The sequence below is a fragment of the Oryzias melastigma genome, linkage group LG24 (genome assembly GCF_002922805.2).
Source record: "Oryzias melastigma strain HK-1 linkage group LG24, ASM292280v2, whole genome shotgun sequence".
Lineage (NCBI taxonomy): Eukaryota > Metazoa > Chordata > Actinopteri > Beloniformes > Adrianichthyidae > Oryzias > Oryzias melastigma.
This window is the reverse complement of record NC_050535.1, coordinates 4,249,121-4,268,148: the sequence shown is the minus strand read 5'-3', so window position 1 is coordinate 4,268,148 and position 19,028 is coordinate 4,249,121. Positions and strand designations below refer to the sequence as shown.

The 19,028-nt window shown below is 36.0% G+C and overlaps 1 protein-coding gene across 1 annotated transcript in view; it reads left to right on the top strand.

The window, feature by feature from the left end:
• lama2 (laminin, alpha 2) overlaps window positions 1-19,028 on the top strand; it is a 179,570-nt gene that overhangs the window by 81,473 nt on the left and 79,069 nt on the right. Inside the window, exons 15-21 of the mRNA XM_036210649.1 lie at window positions 2,706-2,810; window positions 7,689-7,900; window positions 8,017-8,128; window positions 8,320-8,433; window positions 9,995-10,122; window positions 12,950-13,036; window positions 16,694-16,905. Coding sequence (XP_036066542.1) covers window positions 2,706-2,810; window positions 7,689-7,900; window positions 8,017-8,128; window positions 8,320-8,433; window positions 9,995-10,122; window positions 12,950-13,036; window positions 16,694-16,905 — 970 coding nt within the window. The remainder of the gene's footprint in view (window positions 1-2,705; window positions 2,811-7,688; window positions 7,901-8,016; window positions 8,129-8,319; window positions 8,434-9,994; window positions 10,123-12,949; window positions 13,037-16,693; window positions 16,906-19,028) is intronic.

The following is a 19,028-nucleotide window of genomic DNA, read 5'->3' as shown; positions in this document are numbered from 1 at the left end:
TTTTTTACCTGTTAGCTGTTCCCATTTAATCAGGGGTCCCAAACCGTCCAGATGAGTGGAATGGCGTGGTGAAAAGGTGTGGCACAGAAACAGGACGTGTCCCGATAAACACCCCCTAACTGGTTTATACTAGTCTGGAGCTCCATGTGGGACAATGTAAAAAATACAATCATCAATCATGACAAAGTATGAATGAGTTGTTAAAAAAAAGCAGTCATGTAGCATAGTATAAAAGCACTAAAAGCCTTCATATAGTATAAGAATACTAGTGACTAGTTAAGTAATAGCTCTAGAATCCTACTTTGTAGATTTAATATCACTGTTTTTTTTTTTTGTTTTTTTTAATGTAACCCCTGTAATACTAGAGCTGTAACGAGTATCCGAGTTCTCGGGTATTCGCGATCTGCTCCTGAAAATTCGAGTACGGATATTCGCGACGTCCAAGATCGCTGATTCGCGATCTTTATAAATGTAGTAAATTGTAGCAAAAGATGATCAAAATATCAATTGGGGACGATGTATTTTAGCTCTGAAATGCAGATTAATGTCGGATTTTGAGTTTACGAACTAAAATAAAACCGAAAGAGCCGCCGTACTTCCACCGGAAGTAAACACATCTTCGTGACGGTGAAGCTTCCGGTTTTCAAAGTAAAACTAGCGAGAGCTTTTTTCTGTTCAAAAACTGAGACTGAAGTTCCGCTCACAGAAACATCACATCTGAAAAAATGAATTAGCTTTAACATCGGAGCTTTAGCTCCATTGATTACATTGTTTTGGTTATGGTAACTCTTCAACATTTGACGCAATTAACGAAATTTCAGCTTATTCTGAAGAAACGCAGCCTCTGCTGCTGAAAGGTGGATGTAATCAACACGAATCAACTAATTCGGTTGCGAAAAAAATGAACTTTTTTCATACGGGCTCTGCACCAATATATATAATGCTTAGAACGTAAAATATTGGAGAACTTTTAGGATATAAAACTGTGGAGAACATTTTTAGGTTTTGCTGTTAAATTATAAATAAATTGTTAACAGTAGTGATTTTTATCCTTTTATGTTGTTTTACTGCTGAACCAGAAGATTGACAAAAAAAAAAAAATCATTGCTAATCAGAAAACTATTGTTATTTTTCTAGAGATCTGTTTCGTATCCCCTAGTGTAGCGAGATTGATGCAGACAAACAGATGTTGACTTATGCAGATTTAGGGGTTCTTTGTTGACCTTATATTTAAGTTCTTATTGGCAGTTTTATTTATAACTGTATGTCAAATAGTGCATTTATTCAGATTTAAACAGAAAAAAAAGACTTACATATTTGATGAGTTAATGATTGCCCTGCAGGTCTTTACATTTAAACTCTACCAAAGTCTATGGAGTCATAGACATACACGGGTGAAGACAGACTTCTAGAGTGATTGTTGTTGCTTCGAAATGAAGATCGTTTCAGATCCACAGCTTAGATTTGCTAACAGAGAAGAGGTCAAACAGAAGAAGTCTTGGATTTGTGTAGGCTGCATAGCGTGGGTCCCAGCTCTGATTTTACAGTCCTCTGGAGTCAAAGAACTGCAAATGAAGGTACTCAGAGTTAAGTGTTATAGAATAAAACATCCACCCAAGTATCCTCGGAGGTCTGCCGCCGTTTGGGTGTGTGTGTGCCGTTTCGGTCAGCGGCAAAATGGGTATTTCCCTCCTCCTAGTTTAAAAGCTCTGGGTAATGATGTGGAATGGAAGGGGGTTTATGGAGGCATTACGCTCATCTTTTACTTCTGCTCTCACTCTCAAGGTCTATTTCTCCAGCTCCTCTTCAGTGTCCCCCTTTCTCTTTGTTTTTATGACGGCATTATCTCCCCCCCACCTTCCTGTTACTGTTGAGGTCGGAGCAGAATAATAAATTTGAGGATCATGCCAATGCAGCGTTTATTCAGCTCAAGCTTTTTCTGTTAAGTCAACAGATACCCCCCCCGAGGCTGCAGTGCATACCTGTCCTGTTTTATTATTGAGGAGTTTTATAGTTTGTTGACAATATTTGGTCAAAAGAAGACTCAATCAGATGAAAATCGTGTGTTTTAAACACATTCTTATGACATTTAAAAAAAAATTCAGCTAAAATTTGCATTTCTGAGTATTTCTTTATTTAAATTCTTGTGAATAGGGACCATCTAAAAATATTCCATTTGAAAAAGATTGTATTTGTCCTAAAAAATGTTATTTTTTAAAAGATTTTAGGCTAAAAATAGCATAAATATAATTAAAAGATCACATAGAAGGCTTTAAAAAATGGATCAAAGGATGATTGAAATGCTAGAGATTCTTCGATTGAACTGAAATCCATCGAAAATATAAAATGTCTTTTCTATAGCTCGTTTCTGTTACAACTGCTGGGACTAAACCTCAGTTCTCACATTTATTTCCTCACCTTTCTCTCCACAGGTTTAGTTTTGACTTTTTAATTCGTTTGCTGCCTGTCGTCATTAAATGTAAATGCTAAAATTCTATTCCAGTCGCAATCAGATGATTCTGATGAGCGGCGGAAAAGTGCAGAAAATGCCATCTCTTGTTTGTGCACTAATGGATGATTGAGAACGCCCCCCCAAAAAAAGATGCATTGATTAAACTGAGCAAATCTCCCTGCTACAGAAGTATAATTTAACTTTAGATCGATTTTTATTCATTTTTAACTCGTGTTTTGCTTGTTTTTTTTAGTTGACAGCATATGGAGGGATCGTGACTTTCACCATCTCGTATACTACAGACCAACAAGTGCAATCAGCCATCAGAGTCACCTCAGAACCGGACCTCATCATACAGGTATGTTTTATATTAGTCATTTAATTCATAAATGTTGTTATCAACTTTTTTTAATAGCATTTTTCTTTACAAGTGGAATAAAAAGGGAAAAACACACAAAAAACAACAGAAAACATAAAAAATGCAGTAAAAATAGTGCATCGTCTTCATAGATTAATAAAATTTAAATAAAACATTTAAAACATGTATTTAAACATCTAATAAAAAGATAAAATATGACAATATTTGATCAAAAATAAAATTTGGTTAATTTATTAAAATTAAAAAATACTTGAAATTTGTATTTTAGTGCAGGAATTGTTCTTAAATCCAACTCGAGGACCTGGAAGTTCTGTGAGTCTATAATGTAAAAGACGATAAGAGATTTAAAAATAAATAAAAGAATCCTAAAATGAATCCTGGAGCTGACAGGCAGCCAAAGACCTAAAATTGGAGTAATGTGAGCTCTCCTTCTGGTTCCTGTTAACAGCTGAGCAGCTGAGCTCTGCACTAATTGAAATATGATAATAGAGTGGTTAGGAGGAGCAGAGAGGAGAGCTTTACTGTAATCAAGCCTACATGAAATAAAAGCATAAATGAAGGTCTCTGCTGTGGCTCCAGTCTGACTCCAGCCAAGAAGATGAAACCAAAGGAAAACACTTCAGAACCAAGGATGGGCTTTTTAATTACTGCAATACTTAAATGTGTGTTATTGGTTATGAATTAAGAGAATAAAAGCTTTGTGTTAAAGGATTTATGCAAGAATCTCTCAATTTTATGTTTAAAAAAGTTACTTTCGTTGATTAATTCTTTTTACTGTTAGAATTTTTCTAGTACTTTTTTACTATGATAACATTAAAAAAAATGTTAAAGTGGGTTACAAAGGTTTGTGTGGCTATCCTAGTAAACTTTTTTAGCAACCTGCTAAATTAGCAAAATGTAGTCATCTTATTAAAAAAAATCTGGATAAAAACATTAAATTATACTGTTATAAGACAAAAAATCTGCTTTGTTTGGGCAAGTGTGAAAGCTAATCTGCCCTTTTGTTTTGCTGGATGTATTATTTCATTTTTTTTATTTGTCTAAAGATATTCAATTCTTAAAAAAAATAAAATAAAATCTCCCCAAAAAGTCGCTTTTGTAACGGGATAACAACTCAGTCCTTTCTCGAAAGTGCAGTGTGAAAGCAGGAACAGTTACAAGCCAGATATTCAGGGTCTGAATGCACCTTAACTGTAAGAGTTCATAGTTATTACTCAGTCATTTTCTTTGTCAGAATAACCATTCTTGCTCTGATAACTTCTTCTTAGCATCTTATTTCTAGTCCTAATTTTTTATTAAGATATTTTGTCTTTATTCAGGTTATAAACTGACCAATCAGATGCCTCAGGTGCTGGCCCCGCCTTGAACGTTTGATTGACACCTCCTCCCGAGCCCACTTTTAGCAGAAAGGGTGTGGCCTTTCCGCTCACTCATGATTGGTGACTAGAAACGTGACCCAGACCGACTTGGACCAATCACAAATAAAGTGGATATTGCATATGAAGAAATGTGATTGGTTTAAATCAAAGTATAAGTCCTAAAGTTTCATTCAAATTTACTAGATTGTTAACCTGAAGTATTTGTCTGATACAACTTTAAAAGTACATTTGGTCAAAGATTAAAAACTGGATTATATCAACTTTATACTTTCCGATTAGATGCAGTAGAAGATTTCCATCGAGTAAAAAACAGAATTTATTTGTTTATTTTGTTCTTCACCTCACAAAATCAGTTAGCTGAAATAAAAACAAATAGTTTTAAATTTACATTAACTGCAAAAATATTAGGGGTGACAGATTACTTCAATTCTTTTAAATTAAGCATCTAAATTCATCTGCAAACATGATGATCGGAGATGTTTGGAGGGGTAGAAGAAGCCTCAATGGCTGCCTTAGCTTTCCCCTCACTGTTTACCAAACTAATAATATAATTTAACAGATTTAAATATGACATAATTTTACATGTTTTAAACTCAATTTTCAGATTTCCTCTTTACGTTTGGAGTTCTTAATGTAGGAAATAAAATCCATAAAGTCTGAATTGGTAAATTATCTCTGAACTAAACTAAAGTCATCCTGTAAACCCAGTGAATAAATTGAAGAAGCTGCTGAGGAACGGTGTCATGGTGGAACCCAGAAACGAGCTCCACCTCACTGAGCAGCTCCTTCCGTTTGACACATTGACAAGAAGAGTTTAACAAACACGCCGTTTTGGCGTGGGGATAAATTTCCGCATAACTCCCAAGAAAATGGGGTGTAGATTTATGTACCTGTGTCCTCAGCATTATTTTTCTTGCCCACAAACTGCTGGCTTTTTCAACACGGAGGAAAATAATGAAGTAGCAAACATAATCTGTAAAAAACAGACAGACAGATGTACGCGTACACACGCGGGCAGCTGCAGCTCGCGGAGAAATGCTGAAGTTAGCAATAAAAAATGCAGATAGGGTCTCTCTTACTTTCTGTCTCTGTCTTATAATGAGCAGGTTGCAGTATGATGCATGGCAGCAATAAGCAAAGCAGCAATGCTATTTCTTAACAGTTAATGGCTTCTATATCAGTAAACAACACAGTTTGTGTGTGGGTACAAACATGGAAAGGGATACACAGTCACTGGAGAACTCTTTTCTTGAAGTTTTTGGATGTTTTATCAGAAAAAATAGTGAAAACTTTGGCACACCTGTACATCTTTTTAAGGGAAACAAATTTTGATTTTAGAGGACATTTTCCGCAGCTTAAATTTGTACTTTAAACATTCACATTTAGTGCTTTACATCCATTTAAATTGTCACACTAATCAACAAAAGTGTAAGAAAATAGAAGAGATAAACTGAATGATAGATGGGACAAAACCGGTGTTATTTAAAGGTTTGTCAGTGAGATCGACAGACTGGGAGGAGGAGGAGGAGAGGACAAGTGTTGATCTTGTTGTCAACAAAAAGTCTCGCCAAATAATGACAATAATGAACCACCTACGCACAGTCAGCCAGATCCGTCCCTCTTCTCCATCTCTCCTGCAGCCTTTGTCTTTCAGGATCTCTTTTTTTGTACAGTTACGTCTTAGAACATAAGACGTACATCAGGTATGTCCAGGTGGAGGATTTACAAAGTACAGATGAACATTTATGGCATAATCCTTTAACGTTTAATTACATTTTAGGACACAATTTTACAATTTATCTTAAAGTCCCACTCCAACCCTATTTTTTTTCTCTTTGTAAAATTGTTCCCAGTATTGTGAAGTTTTCAGCCAAAATCAAACGGCCTTTGTCGGTTTTTAAGACAATTTAAGCCCAGCGGCAATACTAGCTTAGCCTCAAGCTAGCATTAGCGACACAAACATAACGACGAACAATATTGGATCAATCCATCCGTACAGTTTTGAGCCATGTCAGCTCGGACGAGCACATGAGTGTCGACGGCTCATCATTTCTCCCACACAGGGTCATTTGAGCTTTTTCTAGCATCCAGTTTTCGGATCCACTTGAATTAGGAAATACTCAAAAATGTAGTTTTACTCATAACTTATTTTGCATTTGGCCTCTACTATGAGAAAAATGCTACAAGAACATGTTAAAAACACTAAAAACATAATGTTTATTGGAGTGGATCTTTAAACCTTTACACCGTAAAATGATTCACACATTGTAAATATATAAATAAAAGTAGTGACTTTACTATAATAGTGCCACAAAATTTAATTTTATTTGAGGAAATCACAGGAAGTCACAGGAATAATATGGGGACCCTGAATTGCAAAACATATAGAAGCAGTTGCAAATAAAAGCAAAAATTTTATTTTTACAGCCCGATGTCACAAATCAATTGCCTCATTGGGCAAGGTAAGTACAAATAAAGTACTTTGGATTTATTTTTTCACTTATTGTATGTTTCATGGTATTTATGTAACAATATAGTAGCTAAACAGAAAATACTTTTGAAGGGCTTTGAACAAATCTCTAAATTTTACTTTCTACTTACTTGTTTGTGTGTGTTTCATTGTACTCAACATATGTTAGAGGATGGGTAATTATATAATACTTTTGTGGTGCCTTATTGTGTTTTTCATGCTACTTATTAGAGTACGTGCACAGAGAGTACAATTTATTGTATGTGAATTTTACTAGTTAAGTTATAGGCCATTTGTGGTACTTACCATTTAAAAATAGTATTCACACAGAGACTACCTTTTGGCATGATGATGACTTCAACAGAAGAGAATTATTTCAGCTTCTGGCCACACCCACTGCAAAAATAAGTTATTTTTTAATCAACAATTCAGTCAAAAACTTTCCCTCTTCTTCAAAACTCATTTCTAAAAATTGCTGAACGTTTTGGTTTCTAGAATGTTGTATAAGTTTCTGAAATAATGTTTTTTTTTTTTTTTTTTTATAGTTGTCGTGGTCTGTAATGTGTGATTTATTGTGATTGGCCCTTCAGGGCCACCGTACAACAAACTCACAAAATATAAAGCATTTGTTCTTATTGAATTTGTGAGTTTTTTGTTAAATGTTTTATAAAAAGTCTCTCTTTTGAAATCTTTCTGTCCTTGCCGGCTTTTATTTCTCTCACAGAATTGATTGAATGTTATCTGTGCTGTTCTGTGGTTCTGATGCCCTCTCCTCTTGCAGCTCTTTTAATTAGATTTCATTTATTGGTTTATCGGCCCCCACTGCTGTTGTCACTCTGCGTGAGTCGTTACACGCCGCTGATCTATAGTCGGAGCATATTCAGATGCTCAGTTCACTTTGTCCGTTCAAGATGTCAATAGAGCCTGCAGCTCATTACCTAATGACACATCACTCTCACTCGCCGTCTTCGATGAAAGGTTTGCAGCTGTATTCTTTATCGTTTTCAGGGAGGTGGGATGAAGATCATCGATAAGCGCTTCGGTCAGCCTGTGTACCCCTCCTCGTCCAGCACCAGTCGCATCCTCCTCCTCCCTGAGAACTTCCTGGTTTCTGAGACAGGACGGCCCATCAACCGGAGGGATTTCTTGTTGGTGCTGGCCAATGTGACCAGCGTGATGGTGCGGGCTTCCTACAGCACAGAAACCAGTGCCGTCTACAGGTGGGACACTGAGGAGGCACGACAGCACAAAATAACCAGAAACAGATCATTTAACCCCAGAACTAATACTTTCAGACAGCTCTTGACTGTGGAATAATATTTTCTCATATTTGTAGACTCCACTCATTCTCAATGCAAGTAGCAAGTCCTTCTGGCGGAAGTGAGAGGACAGCGTCAGCTGTGGAAATGTGTTCTTGTCCTCCTGGGTATGCTGGGACATCCTGTGAGGTACAACTTACTTAATTATGAGCCACTTATAGGTAAGAAAGTGAAAAGTATAGAGCGAAACAAAAAAATGGTAAAACTAGAGCTTCTTCTACAAAGTAGTTCTGACATATTTAAACTTTATTTTCCTAAATTTAACTGAGTTTTTTCTCTCCATGGTGCCTTGTTTCGTCACATTTTTGTGTTTTTTTCAGATGTGCGTTCCTGGTTTTCGGAGAGTTAACGGTAACCTCTACCATGGTGTGTGTGAACCTTGCCGCTGCCATGGACATGCGATTCAATGTCACGAGGTCACAGGACACTGTCTGGTAAGAGAACTAACTGTAGTGTCTCGTTTTCCAGTCCACACCGGACCGGACTGGACCGGACCAGTATAGCATTTTGAGCGTTTCCATTATAAAATTGACCCATTAAGCCGGACCGATTCGTATCATTTTTGGTCCCCCGTTGATTGTAGAAAAATGGATCAGACCAGTTATGCCGGAGCTTCTGTCATCACACAATGAAATCCATTGATTGGCAGAAAGGTTTTACGACAACAGCAAGCACCCTATACCAGCACTTTTCCGGATTGAAGATCCAAGCCAAAAGTTTTGTCCCTTTTTGTCTGTGTTCTTCCATGCCTCCTGCAATCTCCTTGCAAAGAATATTTTATTCCTTGCATTCAGTATTTCCGCTTCTTATTCACGGGGTTTAAGGCCCGGAGACACTCCAAATTCGCAAATATGGAGAACCACTTTAGTCGCATCATGACGCACAGCTAGGTCATTGATCTACACCATGCCTGCGCCTTGATGGTCCAACACTTAATGGAAAAACTCACTTGAATTGACCATTCTAAACCGATCAGGAGCGAACCGGTCCGGTCTGAACCGCTTAGTGGAAACGAGGCACAAGCAAGTCCTGATCCAATCACATGATTGGACATCGGGACCAATTAGGTAGTTTGAAACTCAAATAAGATGTTGCATTCCAAGCAGGGATCTGACTTTTAGTTTATTCTCATTTTTATTTTTCAATAAATTACTAAAAGTCTGCATATCGTGAACGGATGAACATGTCATGGCATGTTATTGCCATAAAACGCAGTAGGATTTTGACGGATTCTGTCAGTCTTTTGATAAATGTTTTAAACTGATGAAAAGTATCTATTGCGTCGTCTAAACCAGGGATGTTGAAAAAAAATATGAAGGTCTTTGTTTTTATTTAGACTTAACACAAACTAGGACCTTCAAAGGATATTTCAAAAGAAAAATTGACTTTTTTCTGTCAAGGGACCGTCTACAAAGTGCAACCTTCGGTAAAAACTGATGGAAAAAAAACTAATATCCCCCAAACTAATGAAGGACTTTATTATATGAGCTAGTCATGAATAATCATCAACATACAACAATTTTAGAAAAAAAAAATAAATGTAAGAATTTTTAATTGAGATGTGAATCAGATATGATAAAAAATGTTCAATAGCTCTGAAGGTACTAAAGCTGACTAATTATTACCTATTTTTACCTATTACCTAGCTGCATTTGCTTTATTTCTCAAGCTAGAAGTAAACAGCTTAAGTGTTAAATGATAAAATAAGGTTAATAAAAATATTATGGAACAACCTGAATCTATTAAATTTGTTAATTGTATTCAATGTTTTGTGAATATATCAGATGGGGTTATCATATCTGCAATTATTGACAAGAGAACAAGTAAATTATTTTATGTAATAATGATAAATTAATTAAAAAATAGCATTTTTAGTGCCACATTTTCCTATTAATACTGGACTCAAAGTCATTATTTACCCTCAGGAAGAAAAATAAAAAGACGGTTTATCATATAGATTGTTTTAAAGACAAACACCTTCACTGTCTCCCCCAGGACTGCTCCCACAACACTGCCGGCCAGTACTGTGACACTTGTCTACCTGGTTACTACGGCAACGCCACCCGTGGGTCACCGGCAGACTGTCAGCCCTGCGCCTGTCCGCTTCTTCTTCCCAGCAACAAGTAGGTTCTGAGAACCCTGAGGTTAAAACACAGCACAATTTAATGAAACGCTTCAATCTGTGGCTTTCTTCTGTTTGAACCTTCACTTCACAAGGGACTGGGAGCAATATGAAGAAAAATATTTTCTCTATAGGAACAGTTTGGGAGCAAATGTCACGGCGATCTATAAGAATCAACAAGTCTAGACCTAAATGACAAATGTCAACCTCTGAAAGGGCTGAAAAAGTTTAAAAATCCTTTATCGAGTCCTTTTGTTGTCCTAAAATCCAGGGCAGGTACACAAAAAATGACACAAAAATTATGAATACCATTGTAAGCGCACAATAATGGACATCACATTGTCTGGAAATGGCCCTGCAACCTTTCTCAGATTGGTGAACAGCAGCAATTTCTTTTTTAAAAAGCTGCAAATGCCTGTTTTTTTTCTTTCTTTCTTGGAAGTGTGTTAATGCACATCTGAACGCTCCAGATTGACAAATTGCCCAAATTTCTGCTTCCAGCTCATTTATGTAGAAGCAGTGCTCACTAAATACTGTCGAGTAAAAGCAATATATTCTGATGAATAATTCTGTATCTTAAATGATCAAAAATCAAATTAAAAATGCAATTTGTAATTTTCTGAGACATGAAGAAGACGAAGAGGATTTTCTGCTGGTCCTGATATAGGAACTGAGTATACTTCCTGTTTCAGGGGACTGTTAGAAGCTGCTGTCACAGAGCGACGGCAGCAGCTGAGAATTTCCATTTAGTCATGTCACGTCCAAAACACACAGGCTAAAGAAAGATTAAACTTTCCATCTTTACCCCCCTCCAACTCTTGCAAGAACAGCTTGAATGTTTCACCCCTTTCAAAAGCCTCACAAAGAGTTTTTAGCTCCCATTGCTGTGAAAATTGTACATTTTTCTTAGAGTGTTGAAAGTTTTGCTTAGTCAGCATTGAAATTTGGACAGAATCAATAAAATCCGGTTATTTCTTGAGTGTCTTCTTTTTTTAATAACTTTAATCAATTTAATTTGGCTCCTTTACCTTTTGATAAAAATGTTGTGTCATTTGTTTGGATTACGTGCATACGAAACCGTGGCACAGAGAACAAAACCGAGAACCACCGAGAACTAAAGCTGTTTCTTTCCGTCTCTTGTATCCCTTGTGGTACCTATACCTGATATATATTCATAAATAAATATATATATATATATACCAGCGACCATTTCAACGTGGGCCACATATAGTCTATATATATACATATCGTGGGTTTGTTCCATGGTAGGCTGGCTCGCTGGGCAGCAGAGCTTGCTACGCTGTCCACTGGGCAGCTGGTTAGCTTAGGGACCATGGAACCCGCGGAGAAATCCACCTGGTGCCCACCAATTCACCCCAAAGGCAAACATTTTTTTCAAGCCCTTCTTTTTAAAATAATCTATTTTTATAGAAAAAAAATATTTTACATACCAGAGGACTTGGTCACATGCAGATATGCAGATATTGGAGTTAACCCGTACAGGTACTACAGGTTTTTGGCGGGTCGTAAGGTGTTTAGCTTACACGTTTAGCATTTGGTGTACAGGATATGCAGGGAGGGGCTTCTCCTTCTTCTTTTTAATTTTCTAATGTTTACCAGCGCATGTCTGCCACCTATAGTTGGAAAAAGGTTGGTGCGAAATGTCAAAGTGGTGCAATTATTACAAATCTTGCTCCTGGCGTTTCCTTTCTCTCTTTATTCCAATACATGAAAGATTTGGTGTCATATAAGTCTGGCTAGACACAAACCGATTCACAATTGGTTGGCACTTCTGTGAATGAAAAGTTCAAATGCTGAGAAAACTACAGCCTGGGTGCCCATCAAACTGTGTAATTTGGTCCGCCAAACTAGAATAGATTATAATAATAAGTCTTACTAATGTTGTATTTTGCACGTAATTCTGGCGTGTCCCCATAGTTGATGCACTACGGATCCATCGACCTTTGCTCATGTGGTGTCGGAATATTTGTTGTTTTTCTAACGTTCATGTGTGTTGGACAGGCATTTTTCCGATAAGTCAAGCACCGCACTAATGCAGTATTTTTCTACGTTTTTATTTTTTCCAAGATTCCAAACAGAACTTCAAAATGTTTTGTTTTAGAAGAAACATTTATTTATTTTCAGTCAAGATTAAAATATGTTTTGTCCAGATTATATGATATTTCTTTCTCTTTTTATGAGGTATATTACCAAAATGTGCCTGGTCCGGCCCTTCCGTCAAATTTTAGAACCTGTTGTGGCCTACGAGTCAAAAAGTTTGCCCACCTCTGTCCTAGTCCCTGACTGGTCAAAATTCAACTAACGCAGAGCCTGAAAACTGTCGTGGAAACTTTTGTAGCTAACTTTGCAAAAGTTTTGAACCCATAGACTTTTCATTGAGCACAAGTTTTTTTTTATACCTGCTTTTGAAATGAATCTACTTTTATGCTCAAGAGTTACTTTCACACTATCTACACACCCTAGTCAACCGGGATCATGTGTAACTGTGGAATCCAAGCCAGTAACTATCTATAGTTTGTAGCAGTGGGTGGGAGTCAGGAAGAGGGCGGCGGACCGTCACTTTCCTCTAGTTACTCTCAGTTCATTTACACACGGTGGACTTCTCTTCTAAAGACCAGGAGAGTGCAAACCTGTAGAAAAGCATGTTTGTATGAGAGCTAAAGCAGGAAGCGGAGGCCGTGACACGGCTGTGGAGGGAAAATGGCCTTAACTCGCCTCTGTCTGCTCCTTCCACTGTGCTTTTTCCTGCCTTTCGCCACGTTGGGACAACGCTATCGACTTCACCAACAACCTGGGAACCACCAAAGCTTCAGCCCCACCTGCCACCTGGATGAAGACGGGGAACTGGTGTGCAACAGGTGTCAGATGGGCTACACGGGACCCCGATGTGAAAGGTAACTTTACGTCTAAAACTGAATTTTGTCTGAAATTCTGAAGATAATAGGAGAAAATAATAGATGCTATCAGATGACAACTATATTCAGCTCATTAGCGCGACCGTGAGAACCTTGTATCTATGCCTGCTCCGCCGTCTGTGCATTTTATTGGTTTGCTGACATTCTTCTTCCATTAGCTGTGGGCTTTTTCAACAAGTCCAGGAATAATGAGAACACTTTGTCTCTGGATGCCAGTCATGATAAAACTTCTGTCTTGATACACTGAGAAAACTTCTAGGCATCTGAACTGATGAAAATATACAGAATTGTTCCAAAACTTAAATAATTAAGTGAAAATATGGCAAAAAGTAAAAGATTTTTTAATAATTTTAACGACTTCTTATAAGATTTGCTTTAAAGAGCTGAGATCTCAGTATATCTGAAGCTGCAATTAGCCCGGCGGCTGGTCAGCCTCGGGGTTGCTGCCCTGCATAGTTGGCATGCTCAGCCGTGCTGCCCACAGCAAAATCTGTCCGTCTTTGAGGCTTTTTATAAAGCTCATTTGTCACCAAGAAGAAGAAGCACACTGACTCACAGAGTATTTCTCCCCCCCTCAAACAGGCCAACAACCAGTGTGGTTTAAAATAAACAGAGGAGCCACCCTGGTTCCTCAATGTTTCTCTTCATTTTTGCTTCTCCAGTTGATGTTTTAAATCAAAAACAGAGATTTACAGTCAAAGGTTTTTCTCTAAATCCTGACATAAACACATATATAAATATCCACTAGAATCCATTAGAATTTTGAACAATTTGCTGTTTTTTTCCCCCAAAAAACATGTTAGGACTTATATAGGTATTCAGTTATAAAAATTACACATTTTTTTAGACTACAAACTGCTGCCAATGAATCTTAGTGAGAACTTTGATCTTTTTAATGTCCAAAAATATTTTATATATATCTCCTGATAAGATTTAAATGTTTGGGTTTATAGTTCTCCAGAAATATGGATGGTGAAGTACTGGGACCTATGTGATTTAAATAGCTCTCAAAAATTAGATTTTTTTTCTTTTATGTGTAGAACTCTTTAAGGACATTAAGATAAGAGATAAGATAAGGAAGACAATTATTCACCCCACAAAAGAGAAATGAGGGAATTGTCCAGGCTGCAGCATCACAGTTAATATAAAAGGAAAAGACTAGAGTATTCAAAGTTAAATAAATATAAAAAAATATTTTAGAAAGTACAAAAAGTGATTATTTTACATAGACTATGTAATTAGTGAACATTTTTGTTTGCATCAAAATTGGTTGAATTAACAGATTTTTTTCTCCTTTGATATCTTAAATACACAGAAGTTAAGTTTTATAACTATTTCGAACAATGACACATTTTTAAGGAAATAATGTACATTTTGGAACACAAAAAGCCACACTGCTTTTAAATTGCAAATACTTTGAAATTTGTTTTTAAGCTGAGAAGAAAAAAATCTCATGTGGAATAATGTAATATGTACATATATATATCTAGTTATTTCCACAGTATAGGAACATTCTTGATACACCATTAAAGCGTGTTTAAAGAGTGTTCTCAGTGGTCTTTTAATTATGATTTTCCACATTTTTAGCCAAAATAGAAATTCACTCCTGAGTTGTGGGCGGGACTCTTAGTTCAAGGAAACCCTGCCCCCCTTCCACTCCCCGTTGTTGTTACTGTTGTTGTTGAGGATCTTGTGGCCTCCCGGGCGTATTTTTTATGCCACAAATAAGCTCTTTTCGTCATTTTTTTTCCATCTTCTCCTGATAAGCTTAATTTTTCCAAAATATGTCTTCCATCATAAGACAATTCTACAAGAACATGTTAACGGGACCGGTTCAAAAACTGAGAATTTATTATTATATGATGTAAGAACAACCAAAAACATAAAAGAAAATGTAAAGCCAATTCCAACTTTAATGGAAAAAAAAGTCATATTTGGGTCATATAATAATACTTAACTAGAAAATGATTAAAGAGCAGTCTGCATTTATATGCTGATAAACTCTGATAAAAAACATAAATATAGCGATTTATCTTTCTTCTTCACCTTTCTTTTTAAACAGAAACAATAAAGCAAACTGTCTTTTTCAATTTTTGACTAGCTGTTTAATACTGCTTCTACCGCATAAGTGCAGGAATAGAAAAGAAGAGAAAAACATGGAAACAAAATAAAAAAAACAATATTTGTCTCAAAATGAGATTTCCAGAGCAGTTCTTCACTTAATAAGAAAAATGTACTTGTGGCACGGCTCTACACGACCCCACTCCTCCGTGTGCACACACTTATGTACACACACCGAGGCAGCAGCTAATAAACCTGTTCTATTGAGTACCAAGAAGGGTCAGTGGTAATAATGAACGGCTGCTCTTGACTCTTTCTTCTCCCACATCTCTAAATTATTTTTCCAATGTAAAACCCTTTTCTTTTATCCGTTTTTCACTCTGACTTTTTTGACCACTCTGTCCTCCGCCTCTAATTCTATTTTTCTAATCCTTTTTTTCATCCTGGGACATTTTTATTTAGGGTTACCGACTCTTGTGTGGGTTTTGGCCTCTCAAATTAATATTTTTACTTGAACATTCCTGCTAATGGTTCATCCGTTAATCTGTCCTTGGCCTTGATGAAAGGTTTAAAGTAACCCTTTTTCGTTTTGTTTTAGTGTTTATTCACCCATTTGTGAATAATAAATAGCTATAGAAATAAATAAAGCAGTTTTTTTTTTAGTTGTAATATGTTGTTTTTCATTTGAAAGCAGAGGCAAATAGAGGATTTATACTTTAAACTTAGACATAAATAGTGACAAATAAAAATGTACATCAAATAGAAGTAAAAAATGATACATGTTTGGAATTTTAGTTGAGAAAATAATGAGTCAAGTACTGATAAACGGCTTAAACACGTCAGATTTTTTTCTCTAAACCCTTTAAGTATCAGGCACATGTTCAAGGTACAGAAATAAAGTTTTAGGTAACATTCATGTAAAAAAAATTAGAACACCTTCATTAAATAATCGGCTCCATCTTAAAAATATTCATATATCAATGTCAAATCTTATTAAAAAATAACAAAAAAAAACTGATTTAAGAAAACTCTAACTAAATCAATACGATATTCCTAAAAAAAAAGATCTGAACAAAAATACATGTTTTAATAGGGGTCAAAGTTTGAACCTCCTTGCTATTTTTTACTTTTTTACTGAGACCCTTTTTATTTTGTCAAGTTGTATCATTTGGATCACTCAGTAATATTCAAATTTATAACAAAAGTGTATGTGTAAAATGTACAGGCTTTAATAGGGTATCCTAATTTTTACACAACTGTGCCTATAAAAAAGGAGGCCCTTGTTTAATGTATTTTTTAGCAACAACAATGCTCTCATAGTCTGTTTTTTTAAAGGATGTCAAAGATTTCACCAAAAATTTGTAATATTTTCTTAACTCTGTAACACAATAGATGCTCCTTCTTAGTCTTTTATGAAAGTTTCTTAATTTAAATCAAAAATGTTTAGGTTGCAAAGAAATTTAAGGTTACATACATGTCATAAAGTTAGTAGAAACTCCCAACTAACAAGTTTTTGTGTATTAAAGTGAAAACCAACTTTAAGCTGACGGATTCTTCATCTCCCTCGTCTCCCAGATGTTCGAATGGATTTTACGGACAGCCCGACATTCCTGGCGGATCCTGCCGACCCTGCGATTGCAACGACAACCTGGATCTGTCCGTTCCTGGCAGCTGCGATCACATCACGGGCCAGTGTCTGAAGTGTCGCCAAGGTTATGGCGGTGCGGCTTGTGAGAGCTGCGCTGATGGTTACTATGGAGATGCTATCCGGGAAAAGAACTGCCAACGTAAGTTATTTTTGTATTTTTTATTTTGTAAATGTTTGTTTTTGCATGTTTTAGTAGAAATTAAAAAAAAATTAAAAAGGACATGACACTGATAAAAGTGAAACATTAAATCAATTAATAAAATATTGTTTTTCATGAAATTAAAATTTTGAGTTGATGGATAATTCAACTTGAAAAATCAGTTTGATAAAAAAATATTTGTATAAAACTTTTGTCAATTGATAAAATGTTTCACTTTTTACCATGTGTAATTATTTTTCTGGATATATTTTTATTTTTTGGTGCATTCTGAGATGAAGTACAACAATAGTTGTTGTGAACTCCTCAGGTATAGAACATCTTTAAAAGATGTTGTGCAATCGTAAAAATATTGTAGCAATTTTCTTTGTATAGCAAAAATAAAATCTTTAAAGTTTTTCCAACCAATACTACAATAAAATGTTTTACAAATTAAATAAATATGAAAAAAACAACATTTTGTTTAATAACTTGCTGCCTTTGATGAAGAGTGTGTAACTTCACAAAGATCCCGACTTAAACGCACATTTTTGTGTTTATGTATTCTGTACTTTTGTAATTGTTTTACTGTAAGATTCCTTAATAACCTAGTTATAAGACATTACCAAGCATAATATGTTTATAAGCATTTATAGGAAATTTTAACATTTATAACTGTATTATTAATGGCCTAAAAGTGCAAACATGCCACAAAAAAGATTTGTATTTGCTTTTATTGATGAGCACATTCATAACACTTTAATTATTAATAATAAATCACTTAGAAGGCATTTATTAGATCTGAAAATATTACTGTCTTTTGTAAGCATTTTGCAAGACTTTTGTAAAACATTTAAATGTGGTAACAAATGTCTTTATAAAGACTTTTAGACATCTAAAATGTTTAATTAATGTCTTGTAAAAGCTTTACAAATGCTAATAAGTGTATTTTTATGAAAATATTTAATTTATGTTTAATAAATGTCCTATTAAGGCTTATAAACATTTGCGAATGTTTTACAACTAGAATATTAATAAGTGTTAGCTAATTTTTGTCTACGTCTGACAGATATTTCTCCATATTTACACTTTGTAACAAGTAATTACCATCTAAATGCTATTTTCTGTCAGTAATAATTAAGGCTATACACTGAAGCACAACATCTCGTTGTGCTACTTGGATAAATACACTCAGAAAAATAAGTTGTATTCATCCACCTAAGCATTAAACGGAGAGCGCAGCATCTGGAGTGTGGCTGTGCGTTTGCATGGATGTGTATGGAGACAAGCAGCTGTGCCAGAACGAGGTGCGATGTTGAATAAGCCCAATTATTTCCAGTTGTGCTTGAAAGTGAGAAGAAAAAAAAGATACTCCACTTGTGAATAGGGAACGATGGAGTGCGAATGGACAGATGGTCCCGTGTTGCATTAAAACCTGCTCAAAACTGCGGCACAGTCAAATAGACGTAAAAAAGAGATGACTTACACTGGGCAGCAGACAGGAAGACGGATAAACAGGCAGATTAAACTGTCAAAGTGGCACAAAAGCAGGTAGACAGGCTGACAGAGGGTATTCATGTGTGTTTAATAGTTCATTGTTCTGTAGCTGTTTCCCCCCTCCACCAAGCTAAATGGCTATTGATTAATCAGACTGATCTATTGCTGTCTTGCGGTACTGATCAGCTGCTCTCCGGGAGATGGAAGACAGTTATTGATCCTGTAGGAATGACAAAAGACCACCAAGAATTATTAAAAGACTACAACTCTCTCCCTGTCTCTCGGTGCGTTTTGCCTTGCTCTCCCAATCACTCCCAGTCCTAATGAATTTTATTGAGTAGGGCATGGGAGTTCAGCCCGAGTCCATTTGTGCGCCATTAGACTATAAAGATCCCATCTGAAGCCATTTTGGCCGTGGCCATTTTGCATCTCCCCCCTCCAATAATGGCTCCATTCAATTCCCCCTCCAAAGGAAAAATGTTTTTTTTTTTTTTTTTTTTTTTTTTTTTGCGAGCAAACTTGACCACGAATACATCTGTGCGAGGAAGAAACTCAATAACGTGAAGTACTCTGACAGTTTCTCGCACGGGGCGTCATTACTTTAAAGTTGCTGCGAATTTGTACTCCTA